We start from the raw sequence: 16,545 nt of genomic DNA on the forward strand, positions 1-16,545 counted from the left end.
ATATGTTCCCAATCCCCCTTCACCCTTGTTTGTAAATCTGCTTGTAAGTGTCTGTGAATCTGGGTATTTTATGATTAATTGGTTGTTTGGCTGAATTTTCTATCCTCGGAAATGATTTCAAAACTGTTCTTCTACTCTTAGTACTCTTCTCAAAACTGGTGTCACTCCTAGCATCTTCTCAAAACTGTTTTCCATTTCTGAAATCTTTTCACTTCTAAAATTGTCTCTACACTGTTTTACCAAGTCTTTCAATACTATGTCAAGCACTCTCACTTTACTCTTAGACTATTAGGTTCTGCCCCTCTGGTGTGTGTACTGCTTAGGGATCCTTGAGATTTCTCTAAACTCTGGCACACTAGGGCTGGCCCTTCCACACTGCACATAACCAGTCCTCTCTTTTAAGGGTCTTGGTATGAGCATTGCCCGGGATCCTTGAGGTCCTTAGGGAACTTTGACACACTAGGACACCCTGTTGGCTATGAACGTTTGGCTTCTGAGACTGTATTGAAGGCCTGGCATTCCCAGGTTTACTTTGGGCCTAATTTAGGCTCCATATAGTATAGTTTACATTTATTTATGTAATTGATTTGATCTTGGTCTGTAATAATATTCTTTGTAAACAAATATTGGGGTAGTTAGTAAAAAAGGAGGGTTCCTATATAATTTTTGTGGGGAACCAGGTAGAAATCATGCTTTTAGGTTTATATATGTTGATTCGCAATAGAAATCATGCTTTAGGTTTATATTACATTTATATTCTGCAATAGATATCATGCATCTAGGTTTGCTATGCCTATTGGTATTAAAAACCATGTCATAAATCTGTGCATTAGACATCCTGCCTTAGGATAATCATTTTTACTGCTTTGCACACTAGGAAATATGTTATAGTTCATCATTCTGCCTAAGTCATAGTCACCTAGAAATCCTACCATTAAGTTATTACTGTAATCATGCTTAATAAAATAACCATATCTCTTTGTACATTAGAAATCCTGCCTTAGGGAATCTGTTTGCATTTGTTCTAGATCGTATGTATGTCTCTTAACTGAATAATTGTCAATAAAGAGTTTTAAAGACAACCCCAACACATAGATATCATGTCCTAGTATAAACATGCATGAAATCAGCTTTTGTAACATTAATCGCATAGATCAGCATGTCTATAGGACTGAATAACTTCAAGTTAATTTAATTAGTTCCCAGAATTATGATTGCATATAGACCTGCGCCTAGGCAGGCCTTAGGTAATTAATGGTCTAAAACTGTGAAATTATGCTCTGTTTTATGTGTGAAACTACCCAGGTTTAACAGGTTTTTAAAATCAGTAGGCAAACTAATTAGGTTTATATCACCTCGTTTTAAAACAATGTTGTATATTCTATGTTTGTGATGCTCATACCCTGTTTCTAGACTTCTCTGAAATTACCCAAAATTGTATTTAAGATGTGCTACTTATTTGCTTATGTGTGGAGGTAAATATGAGCCCCTTAACTGTTTCTCTATTTGATAGTCCTATATATTCTTTGTTGTCGCTTAGATTTTTACCCTTTAGACACCTTAAGAAAGTCTAGAACCGCCTAAAATTAGAGGTCCTAAACACCTCCAGGACCATAAGGAAGGGACGGGTAAAACACGCTTAGAGTTCGCTATTTAAAAATCGCTTATATAACCACTAAGGGGAAGGTAATGGGTAGTAAAAGGATATGATGACATGTGCGCTAATGCCACGTGTAACCCCTCTATTTGAGGAAGGCTTACCGGGTATTGTACAGATGTGATCTTATAGGCTAACCAACTTAGGACTTCCCTTCCTCAATTTACATATGTGTGCTTAGACTATCTAAACTCCCTTAATTTGCATATGACTGCCTAAACTTCCTTTATTTACAAATATGTGCTTAGACTGCTTACCTGTTAAATGACTAATTCACATAATTGAGTTCGGTCGGGACCCACCATTGTGAACCGCGAGGGGTACCTCACACCTTCCTCTCAAGGTTATTTCGAGTCCTTACCCTAATCTCTGGTAATTCAAACTAGTTATATGAGTTAATTGCTCTAAGTACCCTAACACACCTTAATCGTTAGGTGGTGACTCTTTAAATACCAAATTCCCAAAAGGAAACGAGTTGTTCCCAATGAATGTCGAAACCCGAACTCCACAAGGAAAAAGGGGGCGCGACAGTGCCCTGGCGTAAATGCTCAAACTCTGCGCGCCACGCATCCCTGAGGCTCTGAGGGACAAACTCTCTTAGGAACATATCTGAAAACTGAGTCCAAGTAAGGGATGCTGCCTTAGCTGGACTGTCCAACTCAAAAGTACGCCACCATTGGTAGGCTGCTCCTCGAAGTTGGAAGGCAGTGAAAGAAACCCCACTTGATCCTGATATACTCATAGTGCGGAGGATACGATAACACTCCTCTAGAAATCCCAGGGCATCATCTGATGCTAAACCAATGAATACCGGAGGCTTATACTTCTTGAACCTCTCAAGCCTCCGTTGCTCATCCTCTGAAGCCGCTACCCTATCCTCGGGCTGAACTGGGGCCACAGACAGTACCAGTATAACCTTTGGGATCTAATCAACCTGGACCCGCTGCTCAGGAGTGCGGGCGGCGGGAGTCTATGCTCCTCCCTCGGCCTGGGATATGGCTGCAGTAAGGGGAATTAGCCCTGCCTGAGCTAGAGTGGTGTACATGCTCACGAACTGTGCAAGAGTCTCCTGAAGAGCTGGAATAGTAGTAGCAGTAGGCGTGTCAGGTGCCTGGACTCCGGCTGGAGCTACTGGTGGCTCCTTTGTGACAGCTCGCATGGGTGCTCTAGTTGTACCACGGGCGCTTCTTTGGCCTCTACCTGGACCCCAACCTCTAACAGCTCTAGCAGGGGGCGTGGGTGCCTGGTCATCTCTAGTAGCATGTGTCCTCACCATTTATGAGAGAATAGAAGACAGAAGTTTAGAATTTGTGATATCAAAATCTCGCATGCCAAGGAAATCAAATGAAGTGTAATTTTCCTAACAGTTACATAGCCTCTCGTAGATAAGTAGAGATGTCTTTGTACCAATTCGCGAGACTCTAATAAATCGGCTTGTGATTCATGACTCCTATGAACCTAGAGCTCTGATACCAACTTGTCACGATCCAAGTTCGTCCTCCATGAATTGTCGTGACGGCACCTAGTCTCTATGACTAGGTAAGCCTAAAAATTTGTAGAAAAGAGAGCGAAAGATAAAACTAGCTAAAAACTGCGGATAAAACATAACAAAACGTTTAAGATACCGCTCGGCATACACAAATATAAACTCTCAAACTGAAACAACTCCCAAAACCCAGAATCTTATGAAATCACAAGCTGTTGAATAACTAGAAGTGTTCTAACTCCAAAATGTCTAAACAAAAGTAAATACAGGAGAGCTAAAGCGAGAAGGGAGAATAGAAAGGGACTCCTCGGTCTGCGGACGTGGCAGATATACCTCGAAGTCTCTAAAGATCGCCTCGCCTCACTGATGGTATGGCTGAGCTGAAGAACCTGGATCTACACACAAAAAATATGTGCAGGAAAGGGCATGCAGTATACCACAGCGGTACTCAGTAACTGTCAAGCCTAACCTCAGTCGAGTAGTGACGAGGAAGGTCAGGGCCCTACTGATTATAGATGAAAAATAAAGTAAAAAAGTATAGAATACGACAATATAATTAAAATGCTAACAGTCTATAACGAATAAAATCACATAGAGAGTCTAACTCAGTACATAGAAATAGCAACAAGTAATGTCATGGGATATCGTCCCATAGTCCAAATCATAAATGTTCAAGGGAAACTCCCGGAATACCAATCCGTAGTCCCAAAGTAAATATCCAGTACAGGGGATCTACCGGATGCTGTCTCGTAGTCCCAAATATAAATGTGCAGAGGGATCTACTGGAATACCGATCTGTAATCCCAAAGTAAACATGCAGGGGGATCTCCCAGGATATCGTCTCGTAGTCCCAAAGTAAATCACAAAACAATCTCAGAAGAATTTACAGTTCTACTCCCTAATTTAAGCAGGAAATTCTACTCTAACATGCTGCACGGAGTACAAGTAGGCAATTAAAGCAGGTAAGATAGTTAAATCACATAAGCATGCTTTTCCTAAACTAAGCAAAAGGCTTCAAGTACAAATATTGCTCAATTACAAGAAAAAATAGGTATTAACTTAATGAAAATGGGATTTTAACAATAAACACGTGTACGCACTCATCACCTCACGTACACGGTACTCATATACACACAATACCAAATCCTAATAAGAGTTCCCCCACACAAGGTTAGGCAAGTCATTTACCTCTAACCAGCTCAATCAACTTGAAATCACGTTCTTGCCATGAGTACCCGACTCCAAATGGCCTAAATTCAATGTTTCTCCTCCAAAAACCCTCGAGAAATCGCCCTCAACTGAGCTCCAAATCGTTTTTCGTAGTTTTGAGTTCAAACTCTCGTTCTTCCCTTTTTTTGACCAACGATAACTGCTTCTGGGACCATGGTACCACACCTGCAGTCCCGCTTCTATGGAAAATGGACCGCACCTGCTACTTTTCATTAAACGGACCAATTCTGCACCTACGACCTCTTACCCGCAGATGCAGTGCCGCTTCTGCGGTACTTGGGCCGCATTTGCGACCAAATTCAACATTGCCTCAGACCGCACCTGCGATTCAAAATGGCAGAAACAAACTCGAGAAAAGCAGTTAATAGTGGATCGGAACGTTAGTTCTTAAAACGACCAGTTGGGTCGTTACAGAAGGCGTTGCCAATATCGATGGCTGCATTGCTCTGGACCGGGGACTAGAGATAATCGCTCATAAAAACCTTCATGTTCGACCCACTGTATCCAACTCCTCGATTACTAATTCTGAGTATTTAGGATCCAAAGTGGAAACTGAAGAAGATGAAGGCCCCGAACTAGTGGGGCAACAGCCTTCTCCTAAAACAGAAAATGAAGACTCCTCTCTCCCTTCGGATTCTGGCAGCAAGAGTTGATGTGTGTGTGATTGTGTATATATATTTTTTCCTTGTAATTATTCCATAGTTTTTACTAATTTTGGCACTTTAATTAATGAAAAAAACTTTTTTCTTAAGTGTTGTGCAAAAACATTCCTTTTCATTTAATTGAGAAAGCTTCAGGAATATTTTTGCATCCGATAGCCTTTGATTCTGGGCATAAATTATTCTGGAATCTACCCTTTACTATGAAGGTTTATAAAAGAGGATCCTTATATTTACGGTGCTCTTGAAGAGGAGTCTCATGTTCATTCTGGTACAAGCATTTGATGTTTTTGTTAACTTTCAAAAGATAAAATAAATTAACTTATCATTCAGACGAGAAATAAGATAAGAATAAAAGGACTTTGATTTATTCCCTCTATTATTAAAAGTACATTTACATAAATATTCATTTGCTTAAATAAATGAAGCTGCCAATACATGTGACTAACTTGAACAATTTATTTCTACGGAGTTGATCATGCAGTTCCCAGTCTTGATAAGACATTGAATCATGTTCTAATAGTCCCCGGTCCTCATAATACTTTTAGTGTTTTTTCATGTATTATCCCCCCCCCCTCAGTGTTCGGATGTTGAGCATGAGAATTCGAACACTGGAGGTCTTGCATTCGTCGATGATATTCCTTTTATAGCAAACTTTTGTGTTGCTTCCTCATTAATGGAAATAGCTTGTGGATGGATAAACAATCTGTTAACGGAGGACGATGAGACTATGGAGTTATGCTATAGGGCCAAAGACCATCCATAGGTTGATATCCATATGAGTCGATCCGCACATAGCTTTTTGTTAGATTTAATGGTGATCCTTCCTTCGTAGTATGCTTTACGTTGCTGACTCATTAAAAACCTTACCAAAAAAATCCAATTAGGACAAAAGCTGGTCGAAGGGAAAAAAAGTGCAGCACATACTTTCAATACTAGCAAGGATCTTCAGCAATAATACCTTTTGAGGTGAGTCACGCTCCAGTTGCTTGGCAGTTTAACTCTATCTTAGTTTTCCAACTCATATGAACCTTTACTATTTATAGCTGAAACCTGGTAAGGTCCTTCCCATGTCGATCCCAGCTTCCTGGCATTGACCTCTCGGGTGCTTTGAGTGACTTTCCTTAGAACCAACCCTTCTTTCAAATATCTGAGATTTGCCTACGATTATAATATCTTTCCATCTTTTGCTTTTGTGCCACCATCCTCACGTATGCTAGATCCCGATGCTCTTCAAGCAAATCTAGCTTGACTAGCAACGCTTCATTGTTTGCTTCTTCGTTTGCTCGGAAAAGCCTCAAGGTTGGTTCCCCCACCTCTACTAGTATTAAAGTTTCTGAATCGTACACGAGTGAAAAGGGGGTCTCTCCTATGCTTGACTTTGTTGTGGTCCAGTAAGCCCATAGAACACCCGATAGCTCATCCAACCACTTGCCCTAAGCATCTTCTAACTTCTTTTTAAGATTTTGGATAATTACCTTGTTGGTTGACTCCACTTGTCTGTTAGAACAAGGGTGGTACAAAGAAGCCGTAACTCATTTTATCTTTAATCCTTCCAAAAACTATATGACTTTAGATCATACGAATTGTGGCCCGTTGTCACAATTAATCTCCTTTGGTATTCTAAATCGGCAGACTATGTCGTCCTATATGAAGTCAACCACTTCACGTTCTCTGATCTTTTGTTAGGACCTTCCTCAACCCATTTAGTAAAATAATCAGCTAAAACCAAAAGAACTTACCTTCCCTGGCCCTTGCAGTAAGGGGCTGACTATGTCCATCCCTCACTTCACAGATGGCGACGGTGACACCATCGAGTGCAGCAATTCCGTTCGTTGATGCACTAACTGTGCATGACGCTGGCATTTGTCACATTTTTGTACGAATATTTTTGCGTCTTGTTCCATTCGGGGCCAATAATAGCCGACCTTGACTAACTTGAGAACCAAGGAGTCTGCACTGGTGTGGTTTCTGCATATTCCTTCATGGACTCCCTCGTCACATAGTCTGCTTCCAAGGCCCCTAGAAATCGATCCAATGGTCCTTGGAACGACCTCATGTACAACTATCGATCAATAAGATAGTAACGGGTTGCTTGGGTCCATAGTGCCCGAGACATTTTTGGGTCCTTTGGTAATTTACAATGTCAGTGAAATTCAATGAACTCGTTCCTTCAATCCCAAATTAGGTTGGTTGAATTGACTTCATAGTATTCGTCCATATCCAACACCAAATGCAGCAATTGGATGACACTACCGGAATAAGATTCTTTCATCTCTATGGATGAGCCCAAATTAGCCAATGTGCCTGCCTCCACGTTTTCCTCCCTCAGGATGTGGACGATTGACCATTCTCTGAATCGTGTAAGTAATGCTTGAACATTGTTCAAGTATTGTTGCATGCACTCTTCCATTATGTTGAAAATTCCATACATTTGGTTTACCACCAACTCGGAGTCGCATTTTATCTCGATTGCCTCAGAATCCAGCCCACGAGCTAATTCGATTCCTGCAACCAAAGCCGCATACTCGTATTTATTGTTAGTTACTAGTACCGTTCTAATGGCATGTCTCAGGGTTTCCCTCGAAGTAGTGATTCGAACCTCTTTGAGACCGGACCTTTTTACGTTGGAGGCTCCATCTATAAACAAGGTCCAAACTCCCGATGTTGTTCCCAATACCAGCACTACTTCTTTAGCAGCTAAATGCATTAATCCTAGACTGAAATCGGCCACAAAATCGGCCAAAACTTGTGACTTGATTGCAGTCTTGGGCTTGTATTCCATATCGAATTCGCTAACTATGACTGCATATTTAGCCAACCAACCCGATAACTCAGACTTATGAAGGACATTTCATAAGGGGAAGGTTGTCACAACGAATATTAGATGATATTGAAAATAAGGACTAAGCTTTCTAGAGGCAACTACGAGAGTTAAGGCCAATTTTTTGAGGTGTAGATATCGTGTCTCCGCTCCTGATAGTATCTTACTAGCATAATGAACAGGAAATTACGTACCTTTTTCTTCTCAAACCATGACAGCCCTCACCGCTACTTCTGAGACCACTAGGTAAATTAGTAGTTGCTCATTTTCCCCTGATTTTGACAACAACGGAGGATGGAAAGGTACCTTTTTAGGTCCTTCAATAAATGTCGGCGTTCTGGAGTCCACACTAAGTCGTTCTTCTTTTCAAAAGTGATAGAAGTGGTAGAATTTTTTTGAGGACCTCAAAATGAACCTACTTAGGGCTGCCAACCAACCGATCAACCTCTAAACCTCTTCCACACACGTTAGCTGGTCTTGGATATCCTCGATGGCTTTGATTTTGTCGGGGTACACTTCGATCCCTCTTTATGAGACCAGAAACTCCAAGAATTTACTATAGCCAACTCCGAAGGCACATTTCTCTGGGTTGAGCTTCATATTGTACTTTCTCATAATGTCAAACTTCTCTTGGAGGTGTTCTAAGTGATCACCTACATTAAGAGACTTAACTAACGTGTCATCAATATAGACTTCCATCATCTTACCTATCTGTTTTTCAAGGATCTTATTAACGAGCCTCTGATAAGTGGCTCCAAAATTTTGAAGAGCAAAAGGCATCAATAACTTGTGCCAAAGTTTGTGATGAAAGAGGTCTTCTCTTGATCTTCCGGGTTCATCATAATTTGATTATACTCGGAATAGGCATCAAGAAAATTTATTAGCTCGTGCCCGGCCGTAGCATCAATCATTTGATCGATGTTTGGCAACGGGAATGAGTCTTTAGGGCACACCTTATTTAGATCCTTATAGTTTACACACATCCTAAACTTATTATTCTTTTTAGGTACTACTACGTTAGCTAGCCATTCCAGATGCTTTACCTCTTGAATTGAACTGATTTTGAGTAGTCGGGTTACCTCTTCCTTAACAAACCTATTTCTGACCTCTACTATCGGCCGTTTCTTTTGCCTTACTAGTGGGAAGTTTGGATCCAGACTTAGTTTGTGAATAGGCACCTCCAATGGAATACATGTCGTATATGAATACGACCACTTTAAGCAGTCAATGTTAGCTTTAAGGAAATCTATAAGTTTTAACCTGAGTTCAGGACTCAACCCCATTTCGAAGTGGAATTTCCTTTCTAAAATTCCTCGAACAATGCCACCTGTTCGAGATCTTCTGCGTTTGATTTGTCGCATTTGTCTTCTCTGGTACCTAAAAAGATCTCTTCACCTGATATAATTCGGATGACTCCTCATTTTTACCATCTTTGATTGGGATGGGAGAAGGCATATGTTCCTGTAAATACTATTTGTTGTATTCTTTATCCTTACTACTAGAAATAGTTACACTGTTCATCTCTTTTGCTACCAGTTGGTCTCCTCTTATCTGTTTGATCCCTTCTAGTGTCGGAAATTTCAACAATTGGTGATAGGTCGAGGGCACAACCTTCATCTTATGTATCCACGGTCTTCTGAGGATCACATTATAGACCAAGTTTCCATCTACCACTTCAAACAAAGTGGTCTTAGTTCCCCCTTCGGCGTATGTGGGAAGCAAAATTTCTCCTCGGGTTGTGACACTTGTTAGGTTAAAGCCAGCTAGAAGTTTTGCAGCCAGAATGATGCTCTTGGTCAACTTCTCTTGTTCTAGAACCCTCCATTGTATGATGTTGGCTGAAATTCCTAGATCAATCAAAACACGCTTAATTTTGAAGTCTAAAACAATAAGAGAGATTACAAAACCTGTCAACATCTTCCTCCGTGAAGGTAATGTCATCTTCTGCGGCTTCTCGGATTCTCTTTCCATGAGTGACCAATATTTTTTGTCTTTTTTGCTGCCGAAAATGTCACTCCATTGATCTCGTTTCCTCCGAAGATCATGTTGATTATCATCCAAGGTGACCCTGCTGTCTTTGACGGCTCCACATTATCCCAGGTTCTACCATTATTATTTTTGGCGCGCTCACTTAAAAACTCACTAAGATGGCCATTCTTCAACAAAGTCGCCACCTCCTCACGAAGATGACGGTAGTCCCCAGTTCTATGGTTGTTAGTCCCATGGAATTTACACCACAGATTAGGATCCCTTTAGCTAGGATCTGATCGTATTGGTTTCAGAAACCGTGCTTCTTTGATATTCCTCATTGCCGACACCAATTCTACTAGGCTGATGTTGAAGTTGTAACTTGATAACCTGGGATATGCGGGATATCGGGACACTGCACCTCTTTCTCTTGCAACGATCTGTTATTCCAGCCATGATTTGTCCTTCTATCGGAAGCAAACCTATCTAATGACTAGAATACTTTACTGCTACACCTATCAGTCCTCCCGTACGGTAGAAAATGACCCCTAGAGGACCTCTGGTCTGTATCAAAGTCATTTTTAAACTTATCCTGGTTTTTATCGCAACCCTGTCCCTTGAAGGACACCGAAGAACCAAGTTGATCATCTTCTATCCTTATCTTTGACTCGTAGCGATTGTGGATATCTGCCCATGTGGTTTCCTGAAACTCGAGCAATCTCTCCTTCAATTTTTGGGAGGTAGCGAAACTCAGTGGATTGAGATCCTTCGCGAATGCCTTCACTGCCCATTCACCCGGAACCGCTGGTAGCAGCATCCTTTTCCTTCTGAAATCGGATTACGAATTCCCACAACAACTAAGATTCTCCTTGCGAAATCTGAATATATCCGCCTCTTTGGCCTGGACCTTTCTTGATCCAACATGAGCTTTGATGAATGAATATGCAATCATTTAAAAGGAATTGATTAAATGCTCAGATAAAAGCGAATACCATGCCAGGACCCCCTTCGTGAGGGTTTTGCCAACTTCTTTAACAAAACCGACTCAATTTCATGCTGAGCCAAGTCATTTTCTTTTGATGTCGTGGTGTAGGTCATGATGTGCTCTTGTGGGTTCAAAATACCATTATATTTTGGAATATTTGGCATCTTGCCCCTCTTCGGGATCAGCTCCGGTACCGCGCTCGATTTAAATGGCAACTGCATATACTTCCTCGAATCTAGTTCTTTTAACACCAGCGGCGCGCCTAGGATCTGATCTATCCGAGCATGAAACTCCTTCGCATTCTGGTCCATTCATTAGCTCCCATATCTGATTTTTACTTGGGAAAAAACCAAAACTTGTTAGTAACAAACGAACGGATCAACACAATTATGCAGTTGTCTATGCCCCACGGTGAGCGCTAACTTGTTTATCCGTAAAACGGTACAATTAAATTTATAGCGTGGTTTATAGACAATTGAATCGATTTGACCCAAAAAAAAAAAAAATAAGAACGACAATAAAATTAACGAATGGTATTAAAGGAGATAACAAGTCTAACTAAGAACTTAGCCTTTTCTGATGATAAAAGTAAATGCAATATTCAGGTGTTCAAATTGAGCGTAACAAGACAGTGGATTATAGTTTTTTGTGAGTAGAATGTTTTCACCTCCCTACAATGGTTGTTAATCCTTCTATGTATAGCCCTATTTGGGAAGACAAGATCCTCAAATCAAGCTCCTCTTGAATGAGAATAAAATCGACATTGATGGCTGCATAACGGTTGGTCTTGAATGTTGATATTCTCTGTAACGGCTGCTCATTAAATACTATCCGATATCAAATCTTTGAATTTTTATTGTCAGCTACTCTGCCTTCGGGATCCGTCTAACACCAGCCACACACTCGCGCCCGGTGACATTCAATTAATGACTCACGTTCCATCTATCTTTGGTTCTACGTGTTATCTCTATTATTCCGTCAACTGTCACTAACCAATTTTACTCCCTAAATAACTTACTAAATAAGTAGTTCAAACCCTTCAAGTACTACCTCTAAAGATGACAAAAAAAACAGAAGGACGTCGTTATGCATTAAGTTTACTCGAAAAGTTTAATCGTTAAATTTTTAAGTGACGAACAACGACTAAGATACTTGGCTAGCTAGGTTTTGAAAGATATTATAAGCCAATGAACATGCATGTACCTTGGATTTTCCTCCAATATATCTCTGTTAAAAACAAGATTAAGGACGATGAGAAATATATGACAAAGACTTGTACACCGAAAGTATTAGGAGTGAATTTTCCTAGGTTCATTTACTTTCATAAGAGAGACAGCCCAGGGTTATCCCATTATATTTCTATATTGGAGGTGAAGTAGACCTCATCAATTAAATAAAATTGTAGGACCAAAGAAGAACCGACTGTCTGGAAACTATTGTACTTGACCAATGTAAAAAAACAAAGACGGACGAAATAGGAGTATTATTTTATATAGATATTATTTTAGATCAGGTAATTGAACTTTTTTCTCTTTATTAAGAAGATGAGATCTTAAACTTCTATATGGATGGAAGTCATTTTCTTTTATATCTATCAATTATCAGTACTGTATATCACTTGCTCCAACTAACACTTAGATATTATTATCAATTTTTAATCTCAAAATTTTCAGAAAAATATTGTTCTATTTTGTTAAAATTATTATCAATCTTTAGTAATATAAAAAATATATTCCAATACAAAACAAACATTAGAAAATAAGTGAAACCTGTAATTTTCATGAAAGGTATTTTCTGTGAATAACATTTTTCTTTGTACCAAACACATACCACTTGTCAAATTTTCACAGTGACTCCCTTATAAATTTTACTTGCTCAAAGTTTTTTACTTAGTCGTGATGAAAAAATAACAAGTTTTTCCCTTAACCATGGTCATGTTAATGGCATATCAATGTACATAGATCATAACTCATATATATGGACTAATTAACTAACCATTAGCGCGTATCATCTGTAAATTACTGAAGGGCAATATTCATTTTTTCCATTCTGGAACACTATTCATGTATGGGTTGAATTATTTTAAACAATACTAGGAATGTACCATGGTCCAACATTTAATACTAACAAGTAACAACCATATTGTCCTGGAATGACTATGACGAAACCAAAAAAGTGGCTGAAAATAATATCCTGGCAAACTCAAACTTTCAAAATTTATTAGATAGCAAGCAATTGTTAGCTAGTTGCGTCCCGATTATTGATATATCATTTTGACAGCTTAAATTTGTTTTATAATATATAAAATCTTTTAATATATATATATATATACAAAAACCTCAAACTACTGAACTAAGGGATCGATTGAGTAAAAAAGTTTCAACAGCAAGAAGGAAAAGAATCGAACTGCAGTTAATTAAATGGAAGTGGTATGCTAGTGACTTTAGGAAGATATCATGGTAGGCAAATCTTTTACTACCTATAAGAATATCAATTCTTTATCTTGATCTCCCATTAGAAAATGAAAAGAACATATTAAATGGATTAAATTAAGCTTCAGTACATGCAGGCATTAACAAAAGGAGTTAGGCCAGGTGCCTTGTAAATGTAGCAAAAAAGGGGGAATCTCTAATTAGGTAATGCCACTTTCCACTTAAAAGGCGTTGAGGGCCTTTTTAATTTTTATATATATATAATATGCATCTGAAAGGTCTTCGAAAACTCCACCATGAAATCCTAGGTTTATTACTCTGATCTCTCACTCTAAACTTGCATGATTTAAGATCTAATCATGATTACTTTGTGTATTTTTATGGAAAAGGGACAGCTTACATGAGAAGAAATGATATTTTGGTTGATCATAACTAAAGGATCGTTTGGTGTGTGTCTGTGTGTTGGTTTGGAAAAAGATTAGTTGACCTAATTAATCTATATTTTCTATTGGCTGCAAATGCGAGCTTTGCTGTAGGCACAGCCTCCTTGTGAAGTAAGATAGCGTTGAGTTGTAAATTAGGCTTTTGTACAACTATAACGTTTAAATCATTTAAAAAGATAATTATATGTGACTATCCATAATAATAAATGAGATTAATAACTTAAAAATGAAACAAATAACATGCCACTATAAAAGGTCGTGGCCTGTTGTAGTAATACAAAATTTTATATAAAGTATACGTGTATATCTGTTCAATGTAGTCGCAAACTCGCAATGCGATTAACAACCTCACTGATGTTCTCCTGTAATAAATGTCCCGTCGGTGATTTAATTTTTCTTTTTCCGGAAAAATGAAAAAAATGCAAAGAAAGTGGATAAATTGATGAATTTTCAGGAAAAAGAAACTTGCACTTTTAGCTAACTAGAGCGTACGTCAATTAGCTGACTAAAAAGCGCCGGCAAATTTAAAATTTTAAAATTCAATCATTGTCCTGGTTTTTTCCAGCCATTGTACTGATCATTTTATAGAATATATAGTTATATACTATTCCATCTATTCCACTTTAAGTGATTTTTTTGGCTGTTTTCACACATATTAAGAAATCAAACTTTTAGCATTAACTAACAATATAATTGACCATATTAATATTAATTTATTTATTGAAAATACAACAAATATTCATAGGATCTTTACTTTAAGGGCAACTTTGAAAAAAAGAAGTTAATTATTTTTTTTGTATTTGAAAAAATCAAATATTATGGACCACAAAAAAAGGCCAGGTGAAGTGGACCAGGGGAGTACTAACTTCTTATAAACATAAGAAAAAATTGACAATTTTATGCCATGGAAACGAACATTAAAATGGTCCACATTTTGACCTCAAACCTTAAGGTAGAAAAGTGGTGTTCTATAAAATAAATCTTCTTGCTAAATGATAGTAAAAATGATATCTTCAATTTGGCTTGAATTATTTAGAATTGCTCATGTAGAGTCTACATAGTGGGGTAATCTATTTACTATATTAAAAGCACGAAAGCCCTTAGCGAAATGTTGTTTGCCTTTTCTACCACTTTAAAATAGAATTCACATTGGACAAAATAGTCCTTTGGATTATTCTCCTAATATTTAAAAATAGTCATTTAATTAATTTTCTACTATTTAGGAATAATCATTTAATTATCTAAGTCTAAGCTAAATAAAAGTATAATATCTTTCCAAAAAGGAATCGAAATAGTTTTCAATTATACCTTATTACAAAAAGAAATTCTAACTGTTGTTATGGCAAACTTTTCGGCAATTTTGCTGATTATCAAACAAAAGTAGGAAATTTTCTTTTACCCTTTTTATTTACATTTTAAATTGTAAGAAACTTTTCGGCGAACTTTTTGATTATCAAACAATTCGGAACTTTTCTTTTACCCCTTTTTATTTGCATTTTGGACTGTAGAAATGTTATGATTCTACTTTAAATACAATTTAATTTATTCTTGTAAAGTGGCAAGTTCGTTTAATTTCAAGTAAGAAAGAACTATCTTTAGATCTCTACAAAATTATTTTTAATGCGAGCTTATATTCAAAACAAAGAATATTATAACTAAAATAATTATTTGTGTATGAACATTGACATTTCATCTTACCCTTCAATTACGTACTATATCTTCAAAATAATATACATCTAAAATAATAAAATTATTTTACAATGAATAATAGGTCAAACTAAAGCATATTCTTTGTATGAAAATTGAAGTTGGACATAAATTTGTTATATTTGAAAAACAAATATTTAAACTCAAGTTCAGAAAAGGTATTTGAAAACCATGTTTACCTTTTTAAGTTGTTTCGTAGAAAAATTTAAAGGTTATAGACGGACTGAAATGCTATTGTAAGCAATGTTAACACAAGTTTCTTTCTTTATAAAATTAGCTAAACAAAATAAACAGTCTTTACTTTAAGAAACTTACACTATTTTCTTTAATTTTTATTTTATAATTCAAGATACTTTTTAAAATGTTTATGTGATTTTAAAAAGTTCTTACTCATGACACGGGATACACACACAACACGCGTACGAAGTCCTTTAGCGAAATATTATTCGTTTTTTATACCCCTTTAAAATAGAGTTTCTAATGGACAAAATAGCCATTATCATCTTATTATTTTTCTAATAGTTAGGACTTTCAATAAAATTGTAACTATTAAATATATTTTTAATTTAAATTATATAAAAACTACTCATATTTAGGAAATTAAATCTTTCCATAACTATAATATTCTTAGCATATTGTAGAAGAAAAAAACATAATTGGGCGTTCGTGACTTCTTTAGAAGTCCTTGTTTTCATAAAACAGGAATTATTTCAAAGAAAAATAAAATAATTCATAGTCTTTTATTTTCTCATAATAATAAAAATAAAATTGGATAACTAAAATGGGGTAGAAAAAGTAATAAATATTTCTAACATGATAAAAAAAGGTTTAATTTGAGCATCGAAGTTAGCTACCAAGCATCTTTTTGTTCATATTAATATGATTTTTAAATTTTTTCTATTGATTGAGATAATATACATGCGCAACGCGCATATCATAAAACTAGTATATTATTAACAAGCAATCTCGCTTCCATTAAGCTGAGACTTTATTTCATGCGTGTATCTTTGAACTTACATTTACAAGTTAATAGGAGTCAAAATTTGCTTTCTCCTCTAAATTAAACTAGATCTAACAACAATAAGAGGAAGTGACAAGAAAGTTGGTCAGTGCAAATATTAATTGTTTAAACTTCAAAGGTCAATTAGCGGTTG

General features: G+C 37.1%; 2 protein-coding genes across 2 annotated transcripts; both read right to left on the reverse strand.

The window, feature by feature from the left end:
- Positions 1-7,205: 7,205 nt before the first annotated feature.
- LOC142163290 (uncharacterized) lies at positions 7,206-7,817 on the reverse strand. Its single transcript, XM_075220561.1, has one exon. The coding sequence runs from the start codon at positions 7,815-7,817 to the stop codon at positions 7,206-7,208; it is 612 nt and encodes a 203-aa protein (XP_075076662.1).
- Positions 7,818-9,326: 1,509 nt separating this feature from the next.
- LOC107802522 (uncharacterized) lies at positions 9,327-9,827 on the reverse strand. The gene has a single exon (XM_016626041.1). It carries the CDS (start codon positions 9,825-9,827, stop codon positions 9,327-9,329), a length of 501 nt encoding a protein of 166 aa, XP_016481527.1.
- Between the last annotated feature and the right edge of the window lie 6,718 nt (positions 9,828-16,545).

This window comes from Nicotiana tabacum, chromosome 8 (genome assembly GCF_000715075.1).
Source record: "Nicotiana tabacum cultivar K326 chromosome 8, ASM71507v2, whole genome shotgun sequence".
Lineage (NCBI taxonomy): Eukaryota > Viridiplantae > Streptophyta > Magnoliopsida > Solanales > Solanaceae > Nicotiana > Nicotiana tabacum.